The following is a 27,180-nucleotide window of genomic DNA, read 5'->3' as shown; positions in this document are numbered from 1 at the left end:
TGATCCAAGAAAAACAAATTGCAAATGGGAAACTAGTGCAAACCAAATGTGTCTGCCATACAGATTTGCTGTAGAAGTACATTTACATAAGCAATCCAGGCGAAGTCAGTGAAATCTTTGCTGCCTGCATGCATGCCTGTATATACACCATATACAGTAATCAGCAAAGGAGTCAATTAACCTATACTCAGTGTTTACTTTATTTTAGAACCAGTGACCTATGAATGGCATTTCAAAAATAGTTTTGTCAGAAAATGTCAAATCGGTTGGAATAGATAGTTTTATTTTCAGAATAAAGGTTTAATCACTCTTGCTTTTCTGAGAGCTTAGCACCAGGCACCTTGTTACATGTTTTGTAACCGCAAAGTGATCATGATGTTAAAATCACCATACTGTTATCATAATGTCCAAACTATTTATCATTTAAAGTCATCACATCACTGGTAAAAAAGTTTCATTTATACACTGTTTACCTTCAATTTAATACTTAACTTACTTCTTCCCAAGGCTTTCTGATAAAAATAGAAGCAAAAATTCAGCGCAGCACCTGAGCCTGAGTCAGGTGAAGTCACTCATTAAATAGACCTCCCCGTCCGGCATCACAGCGCCCCTAGCGGTGGCAGTTTTTATAAAACAAGAATAGAACATATGGTGTTTGAAGTTACGCCTTTATTTTGAAAGGAATGACCGGAAGGTTCAGCCTTCTAGTTTGGTGTGCTTTTCACTTTAAAACTCCAGACACCTGTTGTTAAGGGAGAGACCACAAAAATGCCAGTGAGGTCACACACACACCCCAACCGAGCTCCAGTTTACATCACATGGAGAGAAGAGCTGACGGAACACGGAGGGGCTGAGGCGGACACCGGAGGGTTTGGGACACAGCTGTGAAGATAAGGACAGAGCGGTGTCTGTGGATTAATTTATGTGTTTTTAATGCTGCCCATCGGACACTTTTTCGCTTCAGGATTTTTCGGGCTGCAATGTTTCAGGACTTAACGGCAGGTATGTGATTTTATTTGATAGATTAGAACTTTTTTTGAGTTTCTACTGTAGAATATGTGTGCTGGTAAATGCTTCAAGCTAACAAAATAGGATAGAGAAGTGAATAAAAAGTGCGGGTTAAGTCGCAGTTCTTTTATTTAGATCCACGCGAACTTCGTGCTTATCTTTTTTTTACTTTATTGTTGGATAACGAACTTTACGACACAAACACAAAGTCTCTTTACCACGAAAGATGAATGAGTTTATGCTGAACTTCACTTTTCTCTTCCAGTCATTCTGCTCAGCTAAACTCAAATGGTGGCCGCGGGCTGGCTCGGAGAAGGCAGCAAAAGATGATATTTTATGATCAGAGTGTTGCTAGTTTAGATTTATGGACGCCGAATCACCCACTCTGTCATAATGTTTCACTGGCTTTAACGAGGATTAAATCTGGCCTTTATTTGAGTTAGCAACAAGTCAAAAATCGCCCCGCTGTTTAAAATTAACTTGAAACGTCATTTTTAGATTCATAACACTATACACAGGGCTGTATATAACATTATAGCTACAGATTTGAACGTTAACATTTCATGACTGCTGTGTTGAATGTGGTAATGCGCCAAACGTGCAGAAACGCTACACTAGTCAGTACATTGTAGTAATAGCAGTAGTAATCTGTAGTTTGGTGGTCTCTGTCACATTATGTTCTGTGCTGTAAATGTTGTAAATTAAATAATTACTGCGTGAAAATGCAGATTATTTCGATGAATTCACATCACAGCAGTTTTCCACATTGTTCAAAGCACCACACTGCTTGCGAACTGTACATATTGACCATTTCATGCTCACTGCAGACTGTCACGATTGCCAGTGCCATAGAAAACGTGGAAAATCCACCTGTTGAGTATCAACAAATGCCTGATATGATTTCTGAGTATGCTGATTATCAGTAAAAGATTTCTAGCAGTGGCAAAGCTGGATGAAAAATAGTCTTGTTGTACATGTTGCTGTTAAAAGTTTATGTCCTCTCTGATTTCACATGTGGTTGTATTGAAGTTGTGGAAAAGCTTTGTAATGTCATCTTATTGTAATTTCATGTTTCAGGATTAGACACCTTCTCTCTCTGTGGAGTGCTCTTCATCCCTGCTGGGGTGCTGTTTTTAGTTTGAGAACAGAGCTGATCTGAAGGACACCAGGCATCAGGCCCGAGGGCCACTGGACCATAAAGGCATGCTTGCTGCCATGCTGCGCCAAAGTTCTGGCGGAGGATCGGGCGGTGGTGGTGGTGGAACCAAACTCTCTCTGGGTATTTCCCGACTCTCCAGCTCCAGCATGAGTTCAGCAGGACCTGCCAGAGCCTCCAAGAGCGGTTCGGTGAGCTTGGACAACCCGGATGTCCTCGCCTCCGACCCAAACTACATCATGCAGCTGGTCAGCGACGTGCGCAAGTTTGCTGACGTGCTTCTGCAACTCAAAGAGGTGTTCAACTCCAAAGGTATGTTAGAAACAAGAGAATGCAATCATCACGGCACATGTGCCACCACCTTTAAAAAATCTACAGCTGATTAAAAGTGACACAAACACTCTCCTGACTAAACAATAGATAATAACGAACAGTTCAGTTATTATTACCACATTAGTTACCATATTAGGTGTACACGCATCAGAAGGCTCGCTTAATCTGGACTCTTTCTGCTGTTATGAGAGTGTCTTTGGGGGTAACTGTGAGTGGTTTGTTTCCACAACAGTGTGCCTGCTGTGGATGTGGGCTTTTTCAACAAATTACACCAATGAGTACTTCCATGTATTAGCAATGTTTGCCTGTTTCTTAACTAAACACTGCACACCTCCTCTGCTTTTTTATTATTCTGTTTCAGTCATAAAAAAACCAAAACACTTGATTGGTCTTTAAACGCCGGGCTTCTCACGACACAGAAGTGCTGAGTAGTGTTGGAACGGCGATTTATTGCTGAATGTAGCTGCCGGTCCGCTCTTGTGCACATACTTTTGCTGTCACCGCAGAGGACACAGTCCGGACCCTATTTACCTGTTTTTGTCATGTCCCGGCCTTGACTGCACAGTCAGTGAACCTGCCTTATCTCACTTTCACTATGGCTCTTATCTTTCCTGTAAAGTAGAAAAGAATGTGTCTTTTAATTGGTCTCAGACAAAATACACAGTGAGAATTGAATAAAAAGTTGGCGCCGCTCTGATCTGTTTTAAACGTGATACAAACCCCCCCCCCCCAAAACAACAGCAGCAGCATTCCAGCTGGGCTATACTGACAGTAAGGAATTTAGATGGAATACTAAGCCAGTTATTAATGCGTTTCCTTTAGACAGTTACCAATCTACAGGGAAGTAAGGTCTGGACTGAGGTTTACGCCATTCCTGCTTTGGTACGTTGTGCATTAGCTTTTGGATGAGACCCAGATTTGTTAATCCCCAGGTCTTATTAAGATGAGGTCAAGGTACATATGGTGGTGGGGCTGTCCCCTTTTCCCCCCATTAGCACTGCCATGACACTCAAGCTTTAGGAAAAAGGAATCCCAGTGGTTTTTTTTGGGTTTTTTTTCAGCAAAGGTCAGCAAAGGTGCTTGACCCGGCTGGGCAGCTTGAGAGACTTTTCAGCGACCCGTCAGCACGCCGCAGATCAAAGCAGTAAATCATCATGTGCGAGCGACTGACGTCTCCAGTTTTATGGGGGCAGGAGGAGACTTTATTTAGGAAATATACCTTGAAGCCTTTACCGCGTCACATTTTCTATGATTGACGACTTGGTCGAGTGTAATCAACAGACAGTTGTGTTTTCATTTAGTTTAATAGCAGATTTAATATATCAAAGTCAATACATAGAGTGCTAGCGCAGGTTCTCGCTGTGGATCACGGTTGCATAGCTGTCATTGTAGATATTTTTGCCTTTGGTTACTGGGGTTAAGAAACCGGTTTGTAATCTCTGTTTGTCTCCTAATGCTAATTACAGTCGTTGCCTATGTAACTGCACATCATTTACAGGTCTAGTAAGCACAGGCTCCGTCATGCCAGTGTAGTCGTTGAGATCCCAACACGTGATTGCAAAGCTTGTGAGTATCCCCATTGAAAGGCTTATTTTGGCTAAGTACAGGAAAGGGCAGATTTGGGGAAAACGGGGCAGATTACGATGCAGAAAATGGATCTGCCCGCTACTGGGGGAAGTGGCAAAAAAGTCGATCGCGGCTCAAGCAAAAGGTAGAGTTAGAAGTAATGTTTAAAGGCTGATTGTTACATCGTGAACCCATGCAAGCACGGGGCAGGGTCTTACAGAGAGGCTGCCAAACTTGGCAATATGTACTGATTCAGGAAATAAGTCTTTATCTTGATTGTATCAGGGTGGTTTTTGCTTGTCATGTCATTGTTAAGGTTTAGGGCTTCAGGGCATTAAGGGAGTGCGCTAACAGATTGTTGGAAGTCGCTGACTTGTGCTCGGATTGGGTTTGATTTAACACCCCAAGGCCTCCTCCCACCCCACCCCCAAAATTTATGGCCATATTGTTTCTGTGGTGCTTCACAATAGAGGCAACCTCTCATTACCCCCAGCGCTTGCTGAAACTGGAGGGAACCCTCCTTTTTTTTTTAACGACACAGAGTGACGAGCGACAGTCAGCTCAGAGCCCCTGTAGCCTGTAACACTGCCTGTATTCACAGTCACTGATGTGAGTCTGACACTCATTGTCCCAGGAGGCATCTCCAGACTATCATGCTTCTGCTAACTGGCAACTTTTTGCAGAAACGATTCTTTCCCAAGTCCAGAATAGCTGCTGACCGCAGGACTGATCCCACAGGGGCTTTTCTCAGCCTGTGTTTTATTTTTCTGGCAATGCACATCAACCTTAAATGGTGATTAGTACTTAGTGCCTCTTGAGTTGTGGGTCAGTGACGCATGTCTGAATTGTCTTTTGCTAAGAGAAATCTGTTTATCCTCCTGGATTGCTGTTGGGTCAATGTTGACAACATGTCATATTCACAGTGTGACAGATACTTTTGGGGGCGTGACTTTGTCCAGTGGTTGCTTGTGAAAGACTTGTTAGTAATTGGATGGAGGGGATTGTTATTTTGACATATTGTTTTGCAGATGAGCTGTGGAGTTTGCCCTCATGGCATTTGCGTACAGCTGTAAGTAGAGTCTTTCCATCATATGATTTGTCAAGCAACTATTTAGCCCCTAATGTGTCTTCTTACAACAAATAACAAACTCCAAGCAACAGACTGTTGCTTCTCATCGTCTATTTTAGAGGTGAGGGAGTGCCTGTCCTGATACGATAGGTGTGCCATCGCTGTTGTTGTGAGTACCGAGGAGGATCGTGGCCAATTTCATGTGTCAGCTGCGCAATAAGGAAAACTGCAACACTAAGCAAACCATTCAGTGTAGGTCATTCAGACATTTACTGGCCCAGTTTTGTGTTTTCACTCAACCATAATAAAGCCGGTTAGTGTAATATTTAAGACTATAATATGGTTTGTTAATGGACTTATATTTTATGTAGAAGCTAAATAGCAACAAAAGCTTTAAAATGTTCAATTTAGCCTCATTCCTGCACATCGCAGGTGTTGCTGATAGAATGAGAGATGTGGACAGCTGCTGTCGGCTTAACTACTTTACAAATCCGTTGAATTTAAAGATGGTGGCAGACTAAACAAGCAGTCCGTCTGCATACAGACAGCTTTGATTTGAGCTTTTTCAATGTAGTTGTGCTGTTGCTGTGTAAAACCAGCAGGGCTTTTCAGGGAGGAGATGAATAAGAAAAACCAGGGAAAAGACCCGAGCACAGTGAGTAAATCGTGTAATTCTGATGCTTTTCTAGTTGTCTGGTCAGTCTTTGAACAGAACAGTTTTAACCAGATTAGCATGCTGTAACAAGGCATTAACAGCAGCTGATGCGGTGTTTCATATATTCCCTGCATCGGTGTCAGGGCGTTTCCCTGTCGGTCAAATATCTGTTCCCTGTTTCTGCCTTAATTTGACACCCTGTATTTTTCTATGGACTGCTTTTGTGGACTGCTGATATATTGTGACTACTATAAACACGCAACTTCACATAGAAAATCTTAAACTCAGATCTGCATCCACTGCTTAGTTCATTGTGTGTGTCCTACACTCATGTTACATGTACCCTACATTGCTGTAGAACAAACCACACACACTTGTTTAGCGAATCTCTTGAATTACATGCTGACAAAGTGGGCCACAATGGGGTTTAAAGCCAAGTCTTTAATCATGCATTATAAATGAAGTGAGATTTCAGTGCAGCACGTGAATGCTGATGTGTCCAAAGCCCGTGGCCTCAGCAGCTCTGTGATTGTCAAATATTGCACAGTTCCCATCATTCTTTCTGGAAATGCCTGCGGTGCAGTACACGTACATAAAAACTGGGTTTTATTACAGCTTCGTCATCATTTGTCACGGTTATGATCTGTCAGGGGGAATGGATGACTCGTATGGCTGCCCTCTTTAATTCAGCCTTTGAGTGGTAGGTGTCCTCTGTTAATCAGTGTGGGTTTTCAGAGGTTTAGATTGTGTTGTTCTGGATTTTAATGATTAACAGGTGGCTTCTAAAAGTGACCTGCAGGTGTTGAGTAATGTGTAACGGCATCCTGTAATACACCTTGAAAAAAGAAATTGGTTCAGCTGGTTCATTCATGGGTAATGTAAGTTTAGCAAGTTGCATATTGGCGTTTTGGACTTTTTTTGAAATTTTGTTGAAGTGAAAATATTTTCCCACATGTCATAACGTAAGTGCCCGTCTTTTTATTTTTGTGTCTTTTTTTTGAAAGCCGGCTGAATATCCTGCCATGCTGAAAAGGCTCTGTGGGAAAGTGATTCTGATCTGGGTCCTCAGAGAAAGCCCTAATGCTATTTTCGTAATTTGTATTCCAAATCACCGCTTGTGAAATACCAGCCTAAAATTAGCCCTTCTTGTACTTTTCACTAACCGTTCCAGACTTTCTTAATGGCCGCAGCTATGCTGTGTTTAGACAGTCTCTCCCTCTGGGTCTGGGATCCACTGTAATGCATGCAAGCTTCTTCTTGCCTCCAAAAAGTTCCTTTTATGGTTCTTTTACTGTGCCTGTATTTAAAGTTGCTGTAAATTATCCTGAGCACAAGATAATAAGTCTCCCCAATATGTACTTACATGCAAGGTTTGGGATTCCTGGGATCTCGATTTAATCATGCTGGACACTTATCTTGTAAATTAAGCCTCCTAACTGGATTTATTACATTAGCTTAATTGTTCTGGGGGATCCTTGTTTAAAAGCACAGCCATTGTCTTGGTATTAGTTGATGGGCTAGAGTTGGATAGATTTTTGGATTGTTCTCTCTCCCTCCCTAGGATTAAAGTACAGAGTCTTGTGACATATGGCAGGTCAATTTATCCTCTCTGACTGGGGGAACAAAACATGTAATGATGCACCCTGTACAGAGCGCACTGAGCTGACTATCTATCTTTTGGCAACAACAATGTGTACACTGAAGGCAGGCTGTATACAGGTGGCAAAGCCATGCAGACTTGTTGAGTTTGATAGTCCAACATGACTTGAAGATTTGTAAGTTGTTTTCAAGTTGGAACCCTAGGAAGCTCCCTCTCTGTGCGTATCCCTCTCCTTCGTACACTCCAGAAAGATTTACACTTATGGGCACTGTTGTTGTGGGAGCAGCTTTGTTCCAAGAGGCTGTCGATGTCTGCCACACACCGAGATAAAGCTCCAGGATTCCCACACTGGGCACGAGAGGTTTAGATAGACTGTGGGAGCTGAAGCGGGAATGTGCTTGAGAGAATCAGCCCTTGGGTATTCTTTCATATATAGAGTAGAAGGTTTTTGCCCATATAAAAAATGGATACTGAAGATGTTTTCTATGTGTGTGAAAAACAGGCATATAGCAGTGTCATGTTATTCTTATTAATATTACTCAGAATACAGATAATAGATTTATTAAAGGACTCTTTGTCTGTGTAAGACTTTCTTTTGCCTCTTTTAATTAAACTTGAAGGCTGAAGATTTACTGAGACTATGCAATGACATCAAGACTCTATGGTGCAAATTATTCATCCATTAAACGGGGATATCCAAATTAATGCTGACGGTGCATGATGGTGCTCATCCAGTTCAGGGTTGCAGGGGGCTGGAGCCTATCTCAGGTGGGGTACACCTTGGACAGGTTGCTGGTCTGTCGCAGGGCTAACCCTAACCTTGGTGCATGCTTGCATGCGACTGGACCAACCCCACGCTGTTTACAGCTCATAGCTCTGTTGGTACCTGCCAACAAAGCTGATGGGAGTGCATTCATTGAATTATAAGCACAAAAATTAAACCATTACCTTCCCAGTCATTTGATAGAACAGAAATAGGTCATGACTAATATAAGAGAAAACTCCTTGGTTCATAACTTTGAAAGCTTTTACAGAAGAGTGGCAGATTAGCACTGGCTCTAGAGCCCAGAATGCCTTCGCTCCTGTGCACGTTCTGAGTCTGCTCACGCTGTTAATTGCAAGAAACAAAACAGTGCAATGTGCTCAGTTAAAATGCTTGGTATGGTTTTCCCAGATTCCTTTTTTATATTCGGTGTAGTTCAAGTTGGAGCTATACAAAGCAATGTGCTAAGTTCACAAAACGTGGAATTCTTGAATGTTTTTTATTGACTGAAATGTACTGTTTCAGTCAATTAAATGCCTTGACAGTTATGAAAGTAACTGTGTTTTGAGGGTCTTTTTAAAGCTTTTTAGTCCACAAAGCCCATTCTCCCAGGATTAGAATGCTAGTAAAGCTAAACAGTGTGCTCTTGTTCTCAGTGCAGTGTTTGCCCCCAACCTCAGCCTCCTCACCACCCAATTCTGCCCCTTGACAGGTGTACTAAAGGGGCCCATCTGTGCACTTGTTGGACAGCTCTCCCAACTCTGTCCTGCAGATTTTCCTTTGCCCGTACTCTCTTCAGTCTAATGCCTGGCCTGCTTGGCTGCAAACTAGAGGTTGCACTGTGGGGGTATTTGAAGTTTCTCTTTAAAAAAAAAAGAAGCATAGTTGGAATGCCAGCCTTCAGGGCTTTGCGTCCACAGTGGGCGACAGCGGCAGGGTGGTGATCTGGGGGGATATCTAGAGAGAAAGGTCGCCTGTCTTTCGTCTGTGACAGACGGCTCCAAATAGAAATGAAAGAGGATGAAAACAAATTCTTCACTCTACTGGGCATCTCATTTCTATTCAAAGGATTAAAGAGGGAAATATCTGATGGGTAAATGTGTCATTAGAGAAACACATCTTGGGATTTTTCACCTGTCTTAACATGTTATTGGATTTTTGTAATTGTTATTAATATGGTTATAGTTTGTTCTTCTCTCTGTTAACATGATGGCACGTTTTCTTAATTATTTTTTTTAACTGCTAACAAGCTTGAAAAAGGCAATTCCCAGCAGAGTGGGAACAAAAAAAGCCCCCTACCTGGGTAGAAGGTGCTGCGTGTCTAGCCTAAGGGTATTTTTTTTTCTTCTCTTGAATGACAGCTCTTTGTGCATGCAGCCATGGGAAAATGGCTTCAAAGGTAAAGCAACAGGGAATGGTTTGGCATGAGCATAGAAACGTAGGCGATGTTCCCCTGCCTTTTTTAACCAGCTGAGTGTAATCTGCTAATCCACAGAGCAGGCTGCCGGTGGTCTGTCGACAGAGGTGGAACACGGCCGTTGACCACAGGAAGTTTGATGGGGAGGGGGGATATCGAGGGGATCTATAGGCCACCCATTGCAGTGACCTGGCAGAGTGTTAAAGGTTAAGTGGACCTATTTCGCAGGATTGCCTTATAGTCGCGCAAATAGTTTGAAATGGTGGTGAGGTCGTTTTTGCCTGTAAGTGAGAGAGGTGGTAGAAAGTGGCATTTCACTCTTGCCAATTAAATATGACTCCTTTACAATAAAAAGGTTATTGAGTCAGACAGTGATTGATTATTAGACCTAAGGGTCAAACTATGCTTAGCAAATCTTACCGTAGCTTTTGATGAATGCTCAAGTTACTGCCACTCCAAAGTGCCAGCTGGTTATTTAGGGGGTGAGTCAAAGGAATGTCCTGCTGCGGTCTTATTCAATGGGACACATGGAGTGGTTTTGATTGACATTAGTCATGGGTTGCCTGTCCAACATATTATTTAGCCCCCTCTGCCTTGAGCTGCTTCCATCTGATCGGAGCGGCACAGACCCGGTCGTGACACGTTTAGCGATTTCACACTCGTTTTGTGGCAATGCGCAGCCTCTGTCCTCTCAAATGTTTTGAAGCATAAATAATACATTGCTCCCATGATTTGCAATGCATGAATGAGCATAGCTAGGGTCGCAGCAAAAGGAATGTTGCCAAGTCATATTGTGTCAGACCCAAGTGGAAGTTTTGTGCCTCAAAGAGTCGAATCATTGAAGGCCCAAAAAGTGAAAGCTGGCATGTGGTACACATCAAGCAAAGACGTTGGGGTTGCAACAAAAGCGGCTAGTTTTATTATATGGTTATTCTTTTATTGTGGGTAACGTGAAGTAGAAGGTTTATTTTTTTTATTTAGTCTAAGTTTAATATGTTTTTTTGTCTTTTGTTTGTTTGTTTTAAATCCTTTTTTGTTCTGAGAACCAAACAGACACAACTCGGGCAAATAATTCCTGTGCACGTCACTGCTTCACTGATGTGCCACATGTCTTTCCTGCATACTACGTAGCCTAAACCAATCATGAATCTTATCAAATGGAAGTATGCATCCTAAACTTAATGTTAAATCTTGAAGTCCATCACGTGAAGGTGTCAAGAGAGCATCTGCTCCACAGTGTTTTGGTGTTGACGTGTCATCTCAGTGGTGAGCGATCTGACAATGTTTTCATTATGGATCCCCCTCCACTCCTCGCTCCCGCAACTCCCGTCCGCGCTCCCAAACAAGAGGCTGGAATGTTGGGTTTCCATGACGCTAATGAAGTAAAAACCTGGCAATGCGTTGCTGGCAGCCTCTGAGCAGCTCCTGATCTGCGGCCTCCTTCTCATCAGGATCAGAGTCTGATCCCTCTGCAGCCTTCATTCACCAGGGCTTATTATGCCCAGGAATGTCTCTCACTCACTCCCTCCCTCATAACCCCCTCTGAAGCAGGGATGTGGGGTGCTGGGGTAAATTTTGGACAAATCCCCAGTAAGAGTACTACCCCAAATAACACACAACCCCCCCACACACTTTTTTTTCTGGCTCCCATCAAACTAAAACTCCTCCCCTACTACTCCTTACAATCTTTCCTCTGCTAACTGTCACACTTGGACAAAGATAAGCACAAACTCCTCTCCTTCTTTCCTGTGGAAAGCCTTTGTTGTGATTTATGTTCCATAAATGCTTCATGTAGCAGGCCCATGAGGTGACCAATCCCACTTGTTTGCCATTTGCCCCAGGGACAATGGGGAGTTTTTGGTACTCAAACAAGTCCTCACTCCAGAGTCCTTAGATTTCCCAAGGGAAAACAGAATGATCTTCCCAGAGGCGTGTTTATTTTTTTACCAGTGTTCAGAAATCCTTCAACTATTTGCAAATTGAAACGTCTTCCATCGCTGCACTGTCAATACCTCTGCCATTATGTTTTTTTTAAAGGCACTCTGCAGTGGGAACCAGTCCTTTCTTTGTGTTCCAGCCAGAAAGGCAATTTAGGGGTTAAATAATCAGTCTCTGTACATTATCCTGTGTCATGCTGGGCTGGTGGATGCACCCATAATGTCTTGCTAATTAGCCTCTATTTAGGTTTTTCCAATAGGCCACACAGCTGCCATTGACGATTGAAGCCCATGGAGCTTTGCAAAGGAAGACCCTCTGTCTTGTGGGCATTCATGATTTTAGGCTTGTCCTTAATAAACCTTTAGTCTCCCCAAGCTTGATGCTTTCAGGATTCGGTATCCAGTTACTTGGTAGATGAATAGGGTATCTTGCCTCTGTGGGGATGATTTAGTCCATTGTGTGTATGTTGTCTTTCAAAGGATAATGTCCATAAATGGGATCTAAACTGACCAGGACCCATTAAGGGCTCAAGGGTTGAAGCAACTTGTTGTAAACGTTGACCCTTATCATATAAGATAGTGACAGAAAGAGGTTGTGGGAAAACCCTAGCACCAGGGATAAAAATAGCAAAAATCTACATTCAAAAATACTAAAAGTAACAGTAAAAATAACAGAGTAGTTGCTGGACCATTACAAAACAACGTTTGTCAAGTTTTGTACGGCAGAACTGAGTCTTATTATGATGTCTGGTTGTGCCAGAAGTTCATCACTGGTTCCTTTTGCTGCCTCGTGTGGAGCTGGGCAGCTGAAACAAAAAGACTAGAGGCTTATGCCCTCAAAACCCACCAGGTCTTCGGCACTGGAAGGAGCTGCACATGGCATCTGATGATTGATGAAGATGGTTGCTATGGATAAAGATGGGATTCCAGGTCCTGTGGAGAAGCTTTTGGCAAAATAGAAGGAGCAAGCATGTTGGCATGGACGACCATCTCACTGTGGTAGTGAAACAGTCTTGTGATTGAGCTTGTCCCCTCATGAAATAGTTTTTGGTAATGAGCTGCTTATTTAGTTATTTCCACACATTTTAGGCAATCTTTTGCTGGTTAATTGGTTTGAGTTGCCGCTTGTTGTCTTTATGATGATATTTCTCAACAGTCTAGTCGGCTGGACATAAAGTTCCCAGTAGAGCTGGGCGATATGAGATTTGAGATTTGAGATATGTTTTTTTCATTTCAGGCGATAACGATATCTATCACGATATAAGCCAAATAACTATTTGTAAGATTTAAATGTGCCGTTGCTCACAAGTAAAATGTGAAATAATCAGCAGCTTGTTTTGATTTAAATATTTATTTCCCATAATAAGTTCAACAGGGTAGATGTACTTAAGGAACATGAGACTTTTTCAGATAAATAAAGGCAAATATTGCAAACTACACAAAAGGCAGCCGCTAAAGCGTTTAAGTTTCAAAATAGAACAAACGAAACAGACTAAATTGTCAATTCCACTTAGAAACAAAATATTAATTCTAAAAATAAATCTTAGTTTGTTTTACAGAAGAACAGACAAAACTGACTAACTTTTGTCAATATCAAATAAACTGAGAACTAAAAGGAAATTCTCAATCTCTCCTTGTTGTATAGCTTAGCTTTTCAAACAGTTTTAACAGTTACTTTAGTCTGACAAAAGCCGAATGACAAATTAGCGCTTCCAGTCAGAGACTGAGGCTACGTCCACACGTACACGGGTATTTTTGAAAACGGAGATTTTCCGTTTTCGTTTTAAAAAATAATCCCGTCCACACATAAAGGCAGAAATGAAGGAAAACGCTGCTATGAACATGCCAAAGCATCAGGTGGCGCTAGATTCCTAACCGTGTAGAAATGTTGGCCAATCAGAAGTCTAGAAGCCTCGGTGGGAAAAAGTAAACAAAGCTGGGGCATAGAAGCAGAACAGAGTCGTATGTGTGGAGGGACAGTAACTGTGTGTATATGTAAGCATTTAAACACTGCAGAGAGTAGAATTAACAGTAACAGTATTGTAGAAATTCATTTCACCGAAACAATAACGTGGCGCACAGTGTGACGCATGCACCAGTTTATTGTATTTCCAGACTTTCTTTCGGCACAATTTACAGTGCACGCTACTCTGTTTTTTGTCAGACTTGAAATAGCCGAAATACCTTCACACTACGGAGCTTCTATGGCTCTTCTGTTCGACAATCTCTCCGGCATTGGAACCATCATCTGTTTTCTCTTCGGTCACGCTCGGTTGATTTTTCTAGTCGGCACACTCATTTCCTCCATTACCCGCTGGCTGCTTACCAAACAAACACACGTGCGGCTTGGCACTTGTGCTGTACGTAACAAGTCACGCGACGTGACGCTGTGGCTGTGATTGGTTCGGCTCTGCGCTACTGAATTTGGATCGGCTGACCTTTTTTTTTTTTTAAGAGAACAAGAGTGGCGAGGTCTATCGCGATAGCTTAATTTCTCTATCGAGTAAAAGTTATATCGCGATACATATCGTTATCGTTCTATCGCCCAGCTCTAGTTCCCAGTAAAGCAGCAGAATATATAGACATTTTGCATGTCAGAGCTGTTCTGTTCAAAACGTTTTACCTGAACTGTTGATCACTGTGAAGTTGTCACAGACTGGTCAGTCGGCTGGATTTACATTTCAGGCCTCAGCTAGTATTGTCACGGTGGCCACAAAGACCTAGCATTATTAGCTCCACTGGCGGAACTATTTGTCCCACTCCAAAAGAGAGAGCTAACGAATAAAAGAAAAAACGGGAGACAGCTAAAGTCTTCCTGATCCCCATTTCCATGAAGGGTAATCCAGGGGTGATCGTCAGCACAAAATGCGGCTTTGACCGACTGTGTCTTTGTGTGTGTGTGTGTGTGTGTGTGTGTGTGTGTGTGTGTGTGTGTGTATGTTTGTTTGTGTGTTTTCGTTTAACCTGTATTTGGCTGCAAAGATATGTGACCTGGAAACAACTATTAAAGTGAAGTCATATGACATTTAAAACATGAAATCAAAACAACCTCCCAAACAGCCTCCTGTGTATTTAGTGTGATTATAGTTTAGGACTCAGCATATCTAGATCACAAGTGTAATTATGTGAGTATGTGTGTATATTGTGTTTGCATGAGTGAGGGAACAGAGGGAGACGTGCCTACCCTCTTGTACTGGTTATTTCTAAGAAAGCCACCCATGCATGTTGTGTCAGCAGTCTGGTCACACTCCACTGTATGTTACCAGTAAGTAGCAAAAAATACCTCAGCCTTACCTACCTTAGTTAATGCATTGCGCTGTTCATGATCTCACTCTGACTAAGCCGAGAGCACGTTTTCAAGGTTAGATGATAACAGAGTGTTTTGTCCCCTTGTTAATGGCTGTGACTCACTGTTTGTAAAGTCACGTGCAGTACAGAGAACCACATACCTGAGATGCCGTGTTTTCTTTGGTTCGCTCGCTGGATGGCTGATGATTGCTAAAAGACCATAGTAGGTCTCGTTTATTTATGCACATAGCAGTTGGGTTCGTGTGTTGCGTTTCTGCCGTCCTCCACTTTATGGTGCTGTCGCCAGGACAGGAGAACTCAAACCCGGAATGGTGTCACATAGTTATCTTGTCACCAGTATGTACAGTGGGGCAAAAAAGTATTTAGTATCTTCTTCCTCCAAACACGACGAGTTGAGTTTATACCAAAAAGTTCTACTTTGGTTTCATCTGACCACATGACATTCTCCCAATCCTCTGCTGTATCATCCATGTGCTCTCTGGCAAACTTCAGACGGGCCTGGACATGCACTGGCTTCAGCAGCGGAACACGTCTGGCACTGCGGGATTTGATTCCCTGCCGTTGTAGTGTGTTACTGATGGTGACCTTTGTTACTTTGGTCCCAGCTCTCTGCAGGTCATTCACCAGGTCCCCCCGTGTGGTTCTGGGATCTTTGCTCACCGTTCTCATGATCATTTTGACCCCACGGGATGAGATCTTGCGTGGAGCCCCAGATCGAGGGAGATTATCAGTGGTCTTGTATGTCTTCCATTTTCTGATGATTGCTCCCACAGTTGATTTTTTCACACCAAGCTGCTTGCCTATTGTAGATTCACTCTTCCCAGTCTGGTGCAGGTCTACAATACTTTTCCTGGTGTCCTTCGAAAGCTCTTTGGTCTTGGCCATGGCGGAGTTTGGAGTCTGACTGTTTGAGGCTGTGGACAGGTGTCTTTTATACAGATGATGAGTTCAAACAGGTGCCATTCATACAGGTAATGAGTGGGGGACAGAAAAGCTTCTTACAGAAGACGTTACAGGTCTGTGAGAGCCAGAGATTTTCCTTGTTTGAGGTGACCAAATACTTATTTTCCACCCTAACTTACGAATAAATTCTTTACAAATCCTACCATGTGGATTCATGGATTTTTTTTTCACATTCTGTCTCTCACAGTTGAAGTGTACCTCTGGTGCAAATTACTGACCTCTGTCATCATTTTAGGTGGGGGACCTTGCACAATCGGTGGCTGACTAAATACTTTTTTGCCCCACTGTAAATTGGTGGGTCCTAGGACTAATCTGCTCAGGGTTTATAAAACGTGATAGCATTTTGTTTGATACACTTCTGTTTGGAAACACAGTGGGCCTGCAGACACAGTTCATAGCATAAAGTGGCACCTTGGAAACGTTTAATTTTCCAGCTTCTACAGTATCATGTAGCATATGACCTGTCATCATTGAGACGGAGCAACACTGCCAATGATCTCTTTTCTTACTGGTGAAAGGTTAACAAGGCTAATGGATAATCCACTGGCTGTATAATATGTCAGTTCTGTCATTTGAAATGGTTGATTTCATATATCGCATGTTAGTTATTGCCAAAATGTTCTAAGGGGCTAAGGGATTCCTTTTCTCATCAGTCTGGACTAAATGTGAGCATATCTTTCTGACTGGGTGGAAAATGTGTGCAATAAGCATTATTTAACTGTCTTGACAATCTCCAGAGCACCAAGACTGTCTTCACCACGCGGTCCACGAACGTCTCGGTGAGCTGCTACGAGTCCTGAAGGCCATTATCAGCAAACACCAGAGCCTCAACTCAGTGGATATCCTCAGTACAGCTGGAACCGTCATCGCCACGGTCAAAGGTGAGCAAAGATGACCAGCTCCCCCTAAATGCTCACCCTCATAACTTTCGGCTTTCCTGTAAAACATGCCAGATACTCCTCCACTCTTCCTTTAGTCTGTTTTCTGTCTCTGCTTATCTAATCCTCCCTTCTCCCTTGATAGTCTTCTCTGCTGGGCATTCACTATTACCACGTCCTGTCTCTCATACAGTCTTCCCAATCCTGGTTTAAAGAACTTCCCAGAGACTGTTTCTCTGGAGTTGTCTTTCAGCTTCAAGGTGACACAGTTCTTCAGAAGTCACTCGAGCACTTTGAATGCAGCAACGTGTGTTTCAAACCCCATATAGAGACTAAGAAAATAATATTTGGGAGTCGGGTACCTGATACTTGAAGATCCAGGGAGAAGCGGGTGTCCTTTGTGCTTTGTCTGCCAGTCCAGTGGGAACTGCACAGAGGAATCCTTTTCAGTCGCTCATTCTTTAAGATTATGATCTGGCATGCAGGTCAGTTCTTAACTTGGCGGCCACACAAGAATCCCTAGAGTATACCTCGTCTCAATTTGCATTGCAAAGAGGGGCAGAGAGGGGCTGCATAAAAAGCTTTTACTTCTAAGGAAAGGAATACATGATGGAGAGGCCTGAGGAGGCTCTGCATGTGCATGTGAATGTGAATGGGCTTCACCTTTAGCTGAAATACTTGGAATGAGTCCATACACATTTGGGCGTGTGCATATATGTGCCACAAAAAATAAGCTCTTGCAAGTCCTGTCTTTCATGCAGTAACTTGAGTGTTTATGTGGCACTGGAACATGTCTTTGCACAAGCGAGACAAAAAAGCACAACTTTGTCAATGAGGAAGGCTTGGATTTGAGAGCTTAATAGTCATTCTGTAAAAACATTGTTATTAATGCTCGTGATTATATTGCATTAATCATTAGGAGGATTCATAAGTATATAGATTGAAAGTCTTCAGCTGTTAGACAAACTTTTTTTTAAATAGTTCTGAGTAATGGTATTATTATTTTTATTTCAGAGGAAGTTCCTATAGTGAATAGTAGATATTATAACACAGTAATTACTTGTTCTTTCCATAACTATATGAAGTGCTGTAACATCTTTCTACCACTAGGTGGCCAGACCTGTCCACTTCTTGATACCCCACCCCCCCAAAAAAGAGAGATGTAGACGGTGCCAGTGTGTTATCAGCTTTGCTCCATTGTTTTTGAGCCACCAAGCCTGATATTTTACACAATAACGTACATATGAGGCAAAACTAGCAATTTGTTTTGGATTTCTACTTGAAGTGCACCCTGACCCTACGTCAAAGAGTTGTTTTGGTGGAAAATTGAACCTCCCACCCTGTGATACTCTGTTTCCTTGGCATACCTCAGTACGTCTTCAATTACTCTCTGTTGGAGCTTCCGATCCCTTAATTGCAGCACAGGACTCTGCTACTGATGAGTGTTTCGAGAGTGTTGTGCTTTTCGAGTGAAACAATACCATTTTTCTCTGATGATGTAACTTCCACATTTGGACCACTGGTTGGGGCCTGAGCGAGTACTGGCATTGTATTCCAGCAAGCCTCAGGATGTCCTGTTGGGGGGTAGGGGCTGTGCGGGAGAGGAGATGCGAAAGCAGAGCTGTATGATTTGAATGGTGGTAACTGCTGGGGGTGGCTTGGAGACACCCCGTTAAAATCAGTTTTTAAATTTAATTTGAAGACTTTTTCTTTCCCCCCATTGAATTTATTTTATTTATTTTCAGTGGTCAGTCTTTCCTTGTGTTGGTCAAAGGAATCCTTTTCTTGGACCAGCTAAAGATTTGCAAGTATTTTGGTGTCATGTTTAAGGCTTCTTCCAAGGAGTCTTAAGCAGGTGTTGATTTCCATGATCAACAAGGCTTATATCTGTTTAGGACAAAGCGGGACAGAAACCTGTTTTGAGGTAGGTAATTGCTGGTTCACTTGTGTGCTTCTTTAGCAACACCTTCTGAAAACATTTTGAGGTACGAGGCAATATGTAATAGCAGTTTAGAAGACTGGGAAGGTCTATAGTAGGCGTTTGTAGGTGGTTTGCATTATGTGAAGCAGATACTAAGAGACCAGGTGGAAGATCTAGGACTCTAGGTGTGGATGACGTTTAGGCTAGTTTTCTTTCAGGATTTGAGAAGTTATTAAAGTTCAGGAAATTCTGAAGTTGTCCCAGCTTAGGATTAATGTTCAAAAGTCAAGACATTGAAGTAGGTTTTGAGCTTAGCTAATAAAAAACAAGTGAACTCTGTTAGTTTTCTATTTAAAATGTCTGAAAGTCATTGAACTCTAGAAATCTCCATTGTTCTATTGGAAAGGAAAGACTGAATGACCAGTGACATCACTGATTTATTGCTGGGTCTCATTTCTGAGCATCTCTCTCCTGGTTTATTTTCCCTCTGCTCAGTCCGGCCAGGAAGTTTATTGTGAAGACTGATTACAGCCGTATTTACACTGGTGTTTTTCCTCCATTCTGTCCTCAGTCATCACTGTGTTTAGATTTTCAGCAGGAAACTACTGCAAGAGCAGATTACAGCCAAATATACACACTCACGGTCTTTGCTTATCTTCACTGATTTAACATAAAGTTGTTTTTGGATGCCTCTGAGGGATTGCTCAACTCTAAAAGGTCTACACACAAACAGTCCTCTAGCTCTCAGAGCTTTTGAGGAGTACAGTCTGAGTCAGAAGAGATTTTCATTCACTCTGTTGTTAACATCATGCACAGGATGATGAATCATATCTTGTGATTGTTGCCTTAAACACAGGATGTCTTCAGTATGCAGGATTTGGGGTTGTTACAGAAAGTTGACTCAGTCTTACTTCACCATAATTTGACAGGAGTGAACTTTAAGGAGGTGAACGAAGACAACAAACATAAGCATTTCGGAGAGATCTACGCCGCAATCGACACATTGGCATTCACCTTTGGCAATGTGTGAGTATGATGTCATTACTCTGATTGCTCCTTCCACGGCTCATTTCACTCGATGATGTTTGTTACTGCGTTCAATTCGTTTGCATATGCACGCAGCTAATGGAGGCCAGCCGATATTTATTAATCTTGTGTAAAAAGAGAGAATAAGAGCTAAGGAAAAATAAAAGCAGTTCTTTTTTGTGAGTGCAGATAAAAACTCTGTTTATGCTAAATAAACCCCCCGAACATAATTTAAGTCGTGTTTTTGTGTGTATTTCCTTTTGTGCTTTTCATTCTTTACTGAACCTTTCTTTTATTTTGTTTTGTTTTTCTTCAGAGTGTCTGACTTCCTTATGGGAGATGTAGAGAATGGATCAGTGTTGGGGCTCCCCCTGACTAAGAGAAGCAGGGTAAGAGAAGTGCAATATTTAAAAGTGAGGCTTTAACTTCCTGATAAACATCCTCCAGAACTGCATTTAAGATTTAAAATGAAACTCGTACCTTAGAATATGGGCTCCATTATTAAACATACATTCATCATCAGTTCATGGACTCTCCTGTTAAGTGTACGATTTTGGCTTCTGGCCCTGAATTGTCAAAAATAAGATATGAAAAGTTGCCCAGCGGAGATCAGGGGTGAAGCAACATACCTGCAGGTTGCAGCATGATTCTGAAATGGCCTCTTCAAATGATGAATTGATGTCATGCTTTGTTGTTTTCCCACTGCAGTTTTTGTAACTGATGTAAGGAGGAAGCCAAGTTTCTGATAAGCCTTTTTCAAGCGTTTTAGCCGAGCGTACTCTGCTTTGACAAGGAAGTTCACCCTTCGTGCACCTCCCCTATGTCTCATATTTATTTATTCAAAAACACTTTTTTGGTTTGTTTTCCAGTCTTTTGAGAACCTCTCTGTGGAATCTGGAGGATCCGGTCTTGAGAAAGATGATCTGCCAGGTAAGGCAGATCACTGACACACAGCTACTGTACTGTACTGTTCTCCAGTGTGGAAGTTTCAGGAGTGGGGAGAGATTGACTCTGTTTTTTGTCCTCTCCCTGGCATGTCTGTGGGGTTATTTGCAATTATGTCCAGTCACCTTATTCTGGTATTAATGCATGTGGTCATTCTCCTGTCATCATTGCTTCCCTTCAAAAGGCATTAATATTGTATACTTTATTGATCCCTGTGGGGAAATTCTTCTCTGCATTTAACCGATGGGCATGGGCTTTTTCAGTGTGTAGAGACGGTACCTTGCTCAGGGGTACCTCAGGGTAGCCATTCGTTGGATTCGAACCCCCACCTTCCGATCATGGGGCCAAACACTCTACCTACTGAGCTGTCCCTGCTCCCACATCTTAGCCGCATTAGCCCACATCTTGCTAACTCAAGGTCAGCATGGGCTTTTTCCTGCTGACTCACAGTCATAGATGTTGCTAAACATGCACCTACTCCATCGAGCCATGTTCGATGTGTGTTGGTTGGTTAGTGGGGATCATGTTGCACACGCTTCCTCATGTGATTTATTTTTATTTTTTATTTTTTTTCGTGTGCTCATCAAAGAGTCTTCTTTACCGGTTCGGGCCGAAGAGGTGGACAGGACACTGCAGAGGCAGGACAGCGGAGTGGAGTCAGCACTGGCCTACGCCAAGGCGTGGTCCAAGTATACCAAAGAGCTGCTGGCATGGGTGGAGAAGCGTCTCAATATGGGTGAGTTATGACACCGGTGGATTCACAAGACCAATTCTGAAGTACTGTTGGGAGGCAGCAACTAAGTACTAAGTCACTAACTAACGCCCAAGTAGCTCAAAAGAATCCAAAATGATGTCATGAGTTGGTGTCATGGACCACGGTCATGTGCTTGACTCTTTAGTTGCCATACGAGATCCTTTCATTAGCTTTTTATGACGATGGGAACTAAAACGTCTTGTTTTGGACAGTAGATGAGCCGAGGGGCTTCAAAAGGGGCATTAATGAATATGAACTTGAATCATGCAAAGCTACACTAATGGAGTCTCAGCCATCTTAGTAGTTAATTTGTCCACTTGATCTTAAAAGTAGCTCCATTACAAGATCACTGGGAAATGTCAATGATAACTGCTGTACATTTTCTAGCTAAACACATCATTTTAGTGAGTGGACAGTGTAGTGATCCATTAAAGGCTAGTTCCCAGGGAAACCATGTTGATCACCTGAGCTGGACGTAAAACAATGAAGTCTTGTTCATGCTCAAGGTTGAGTTTGTAGTGTGCAAACTTTTGTTTGATAGATTGGTTAATGAATGGTTTCACTTATCCTGTGACACAGAACGCTCAGTCAAGCTGTGCAGTCCATATTATCAGCTCCTTTTCTTAAACACACTGATTTATCTTTTATCAGAATTAAGGACAATGTGCAGTTGATTTGGAAAGCATTAATGACTTAAAACATTTGTTTGAGATCCAATTATTAATTGAAAATGAAAGATACTTAAATAAAATATACATTTTTGAACCAGCAGAAAGGACGTTGTGTTGTAATGTTTGTTTAATCTATTTGAACCTGTTTGAATCTTGTTGTCTTTTTGCAGATATTGAGTGTGCAAAAAGTTACGCCAAGATGGCTGAGACTGCTAAGACGCTTGCTAGTCAACAGGTAAGTTGACGCTGCAGTTAACTTGACTTACATCGGCATCGTGTGCATCTCACACATGTTAGGGACTGAGATTTAAACCTCTTCTGCCTCGTTCAAGGAATTCATGCCTTTCCGTGAGATCTACATGACAGCTTTCAAAAATGACATCGAGTATAGCCAGCTGATTCTTCAAACTGCAGCAATACTCCAAAGCAACAAATTCATGCAGGTAACTGCTGCATTCATGAAATCTAACTTTATCATGGGTTGTATGATGGAAACAAGTGGTCTTACTGCTTTTGTGGGTGTGGTGTGGATTTTCTGTGTTTCTTTCCAGCCTCTCCTGGCCAGAAAAAATGAGCTGGACAAACTGCGAAAAGAGGTCAAGGAGCAGTGGCAGAGAGAGCAAAAGAAAATGGTGAGTCGACAGTCACGGAGGTTGCACTTTTAAGAGGACCACACACAAATGCACACTGGATCAAAAGCTTCATTGACCTGGGGTCTCAGCCCAAGAATGCTCTTGAAGTGATTCAGCCCGATATACAAATCCAGACAAATAGTTTGTTTTTAACCTGCCAAGACAAGTGCTCTGTTGCACGTATGACGGATTGAGAGACACTAATCCAGTGACTAAATCTAAGAAATAGTCAAAGTCCTAAACTCTGTAGTTGGACACCATAATAGAAATGTTACTGAACATGAATTATCTCTGCAAATCTGTTTGTGAATTGTATCTTTATAGCAATTATTGCATGTTATCAAAAACTTAAAAGCCATCTTTTTCTGTGGTTGCATTCACGTTGTACACAGCATGAATCTGTGTGTGACTCAAACTAATACGTGTACATCTGCAGCACGAAGCAGACACGGCTCTGAGGAAGGCCCGGCTCCTGCAGACCCAGCGACAGGATGAATACGAGAAGGCCAAGGTGTCGACTAGTCGGCTGGAGGAGGAGCAGACTGGAGGGGGAGGGGGAGCGGCAGTGGCAAAGCAGCTAGAAAAAAGGCGTAGGCTGGAGGAGGAGGCGCTGCAGAAGGTAGAGCATCACCTCTAATAGTCCAATCTATCCATTTTAGATATCAGTGAATTTGTTTCCTGTGATTATAAAGCCTTCAGTTGCCATTCGAGAACAAGTGATTAGTCTCTATTTGCAACATGAAGATCAGCTTTTAGTCATTAAAGTTCTTATTTCCTATTTTTTCCCCCAGATTTGAATCCATCACTTTAATTGAAAATTTCAGTGATTTATATTCTTTCTGTTGGCAGGCCGAGGAGGCCAAAGATCACTGCAAAGCTTGTCAGGTTGATGTCGGGGTGAAGAGAGTCGAGCTGGTCAACACCAAGAATGAGATTATCACTCAGATCCGAGAGATGGTCTCCCAGTGTGACCTCACCCTCAAGGCCGTAAGTTGAAATACGTTAAGTCTTTAAAGACATGTTCATTTAAACTGAAACCAGGCTGAGTGGTAGAAATAATGCACACCTCCACCGATAAGTTAACACTGGCTCAAAGTTGCTGAATCATCATTCACTGGAATGTGTCCCTGTTTCAGGTGACCGTCAACTGGTTCCAGCTTCAGCAGGCCCAGGTTGTGTCTCTACCTGTCAACCACCAGACTCTGTGTGAAAATGCCAAGCTGTACGAGCCTGGCCAGCGTTACATCGACTTTGTCAGGAGTTTACCTACGGATGCGCCTCGACTTGAGTGTCACTCGTTGGATTCACCTGTCACACAAAACACAGGGTGCGATGTCCCTTCCTCTTATTTGCTGTCTGAATGTGGTCAGAGCTTGTCATTTTAAACAGGTGTTTAAATTTAGTTTAGCTATTTGAACATTTGAATTCAATTGAAATGTGATGTGTTTTTAAGGTAATCAAATGACCTTATCTTAGTTTACCTACCTAAAGGTTTTTACTTGTTATTGGGGGGGTGGATTTATTTATTTGAAGATTTTAATTTCAGCATCTTTTAGAAGGTATGTCGTATTTTTAGTAGGATGCATGCAATGGAGTTCTGCAGGGTTCTGTGCAGGAACCAATTCTGTTTATATTAACCATGTTTTCCTGGAGCTATGTGATTTGAATTGAATGCTTTTGTCTCTACATTTTGTGTTGACAAACAATTACTTCAACACCTCAAAGCTTCACTGTTGGAACTGTAAATTTAAGTAAATATAGTACTGTAGCTATTACTGTCTGAGACTGCACATACTTTAGCGGTGATAGGTGGAGTTCCAGAGTCAGAGAGCTTGCTTTGGAAAATCTGAAACAGTTGTGACATCGCGCTGGCCGGGGCTTCCTGCGGAAATTACTGTGGTCACGGGAGAAAGGAGCTGGGCCAGTGGGCTTACCATCAGTTTACTAAACCCCGTCAGGGTTTCCCCTAGCATTAGTTTTGGGGTGGAGGCTAGCCCACTGTAAGAAGCCACAGCAAGAAAACAACAAAATTAAAAGATGAATTAGTTTATTTACCAAATGTAGCCCCACTTTTTCTTATTTCTTATTTTGAGCTGTGCCACTGTCTCTACATTTGTCAGTCATCTATGGCTGGCCTAATTCTCTAGGGGTCACTGCTGCACATTACTCACACAAGGGGAAACAGCTCTTTGAAGATTTTCAGCACCATTAAACTCATGTACACACAAAGTCTGATTGACCAAGATGACACACACATTGGTCACTTCATAATTAGGCAAATGTAGTATCGACTTCTTTTGAAGGCTATGGTTAAAAATAGACGGTTTCCCTTTTGAGAGAGTTTTGTTGACGCGGGTTTGGGGTCACACACACAAATACCAGACAGATGGAAATAACAGTGTGCTTTGTTCTCACTTAGTTTTCTCCCTCCACGACCCCCACTCTCCTGCCTCCACCACACCCACCTCTGATCCCTCTGATCAAAAGAATTCAGCTTGGGAAAGAGGAAATGAAACTTAGGCCCACACACCAGCACTCATATGCTCTCACATGCACCCAGTGCAGCGGCCACCAAAAGGTTAAATATAGACCCGTGACCTACTTATTGTATATTGTTAGATGCAGCTGGATACTTAGCCTAACAATGGATGGCATCACATGTAGCTTTTGCCATTCCCGAGCTTATCTGTGTCAGTTAGTTGTCATTATGCTCTAATTATCTGCTGTCTTTGATTGGCTGATCATTCGTGGATCGTATCAAAACTGATGAGATTTACAGTTGTAAGTGGAAATTTGTTCCATCAGCAGAGGAGGAAATGTGGATGTTGACTGAGCTTAAAATTGTCTTGAAGTCAGTGGTCTTACTGCTAGACAGGAATCCTCAAATATAATATTGTAGGTATTAGATATTCATACTTTGTATGGGGACTAACAGCATTTGGCAGCCAGAAAGCTGAAAGCTTTGCTCTTTGTGAACTTTCCCTATTCTGGGGATAAATAATGTTGGGGTGTAATAGTCCCTGATGGGGGGATACTTTGATCTCCATATTATTAATTAGATCAATGTAAACAACTGTACATATAACAGTTTTAAATAACTAGGATATGGCATTGTGATTTTTAAGTAAATAATACAAATTGATGTCTTTTTCCACCCTAGGATGCCTTTCAATAAGCGCTCACTAAGTGGCAGCCACTCCTCCCACAGTAACCTGTCACAGGCATCTGTGACCTCTGACCTCCTTGTTGGAGATGATGTGGACAGCCCCATCAGTGCCCAACACCCCAAGATTGCTGAAAGACGCTCCAACGGTAGCGGTGACATCCAAGGTACACGTTTAGGATTTCTTCTATAAATGCAATCAACAGAAACGGGGTCAAATCATGACATCCTGAGAGAAAGTACAAAAACTTTTACACAGCTTACTAATCTCACTGAGTAAATACCTGCACAACAAAGACGGAAACTAGCACTAGAGATAGTTTTGCACTCCACTACATTGTTGCTGAGGGAGGTACACAACAGTTTGCTCAATGCCTAGCAAGTAAACATTTTGAAATATGAAGTTCGGGTAACCAGGTTGAAGATTTAAACTGGAGCCAACTTCCCTGTGGTTTGTTTTGTTTTTGGTAATGTGTGCAGGTGTTGACCTCATTACCTTTAGGCCCGCCTTTAAGTGTTTGTAACATAATTGGAAACTGACTTCAACTGACTTTATGATCAGTTTTATAGCATGCAGCTAACATGGGACTTCTTATCTTTTAATGTTGTGTTTTTGAACAAGCACTTAAAATTCAGGCGCCATTTCGTCCCTGGACCTCGGCCAATCAGGGTGGAGGGATGTGCAGTGATTCGGAAAGTGCTGGAGGGAGCAGTGAGTCCCGGTCCATGGACTCGCCGACTGCAAGCCCAGGTAGGATTGTGAAGATTGTGAAGTCCCCCTAAAATGATCACTAGCAGAACTGATTTAGTGCGACACCGCACTCAATAGCTATTTAGCTAACGAGTACGAATGCTGTGTCTATCTGCTGGGTAAATCTCTGCATGCCGTCACACTTGAGCTATCAAAAAAGAAAGAAAGAAAATCACATTCACTTCCTGTCGGTATGTTTTTTTGTCCCGATAATAAAGGCAGCACGCTGGGTTTTCCCTCCACAGTTGCACAACATCAAATTCATTTGTGTCAGTCTTTCATCACGGTTAAAAGCACCACCCATAGCCAGAGATGGCACATTTTTCTGGACTGACTGTCTTGAGAGCACCTCAGGGCAGCACGCATCTTTTTTTTCCCCTAGCGAACTTGATGTTCACCCAGGTTTGTTGGTGTGTAATCACAGAGTAAAGAGGCAGTCATGCCTCTTTGTTGCACTCTGCAACGTACGCACACACATAAGAATGTTGCAACGGTTTCCCTGTGCTCCCTGATTGCTGTGCAACAACATGTGTGTTTTGCGTCCTGTAGTTTGTTGTTGTAGTTCTTGTTTTTTTTTTGTTTTTTTTTGCAGGGGCTTTTTTTTGTAATGGTGTTTTTCTGTATATGCACCACCCTTCTGTTCTTTTGTTTTCCATACTTTTG

General features: G+C 42.3%; 1 protein-coding gene across 2 annotated transcripts in view; it reads left to right on the top strand.

Moving 5' to 3' along the window:
• The first annotated feature begins 752 nt into the window (after positions 1-752).
• The window catches only part of arhgap29a (Rho GTPase activating protein 29a), a 32,697-nt gene continuing 6,269 nt past the window's right edge, over positions 753-27,180 (top strand). The window contains exons 1-15 of one of the 2 annotated variants that reach the window (XM_026179234.2): positions 753-1,002; positions 2,086-2,476; positions 16,514-16,657; positions 19,505-19,601; positions 19,918-19,990; positions 20,471-20,531; positions 21,136-21,282; positions 22,142-22,206; positions 22,304-22,414; positions 22,523-22,603; positions 23,040-23,222; positions 23,453-23,590; positions 23,740-23,930; positions 25,764-25,933; positions 26,389-26,517. In XM_026179234.2, coding sequence (XP_026035019.2) covers positions 2,212-2,476; positions 16,514-16,657; positions 19,505-19,601; positions 19,918-19,990; positions 20,471-20,531; positions 21,136-21,282; positions 22,142-22,206; positions 22,304-22,414; positions 22,523-22,603; positions 23,040-23,222; positions 23,453-23,590; positions 23,740-23,930; positions 25,764-25,933; positions 26,389-26,517 — 1,855 coding nt within the window. In that variant the 5' untranslated portion in view covers positions 753-1,002; positions 2,086-2,211. Of the gene's footprint in view, positions 1,003-2,085; positions 2,477-16,513; positions 16,658-18,278; positions 18,579-19,504; positions 19,602-19,917; positions 19,991-20,470; positions 20,532-21,135; positions 21,283-22,141; positions 22,207-22,303; positions 22,415-22,522; positions 22,604-23,039; positions 23,223-23,452; positions 23,591-23,739; positions 23,931-25,763; positions 25,934-26,388; positions 26,518-27,180 lie in introns of those variants that run through there. The other variant, XM_026179236.2, reaches the window with a different exon arrangement.

This window comes from Astatotilapia calliptera, chromosome 9 (genome assembly GCF_964374335.1).
Source record: "Astatotilapia calliptera chromosome 9, fAstCal68.1, whole genome shotgun sequence".
NCBI classification, from domain to species: Eukaryota; Metazoa; Chordata; class Actinopteri; order Cichliformes; family Cichlidae; genus Astatotilapia; species Astatotilapia calliptera.
The sequence above is the reverse complement of the archived record's forward strand: the minus strand, read 5'-3'. Positions and strand labels throughout refer to the sequence as shown.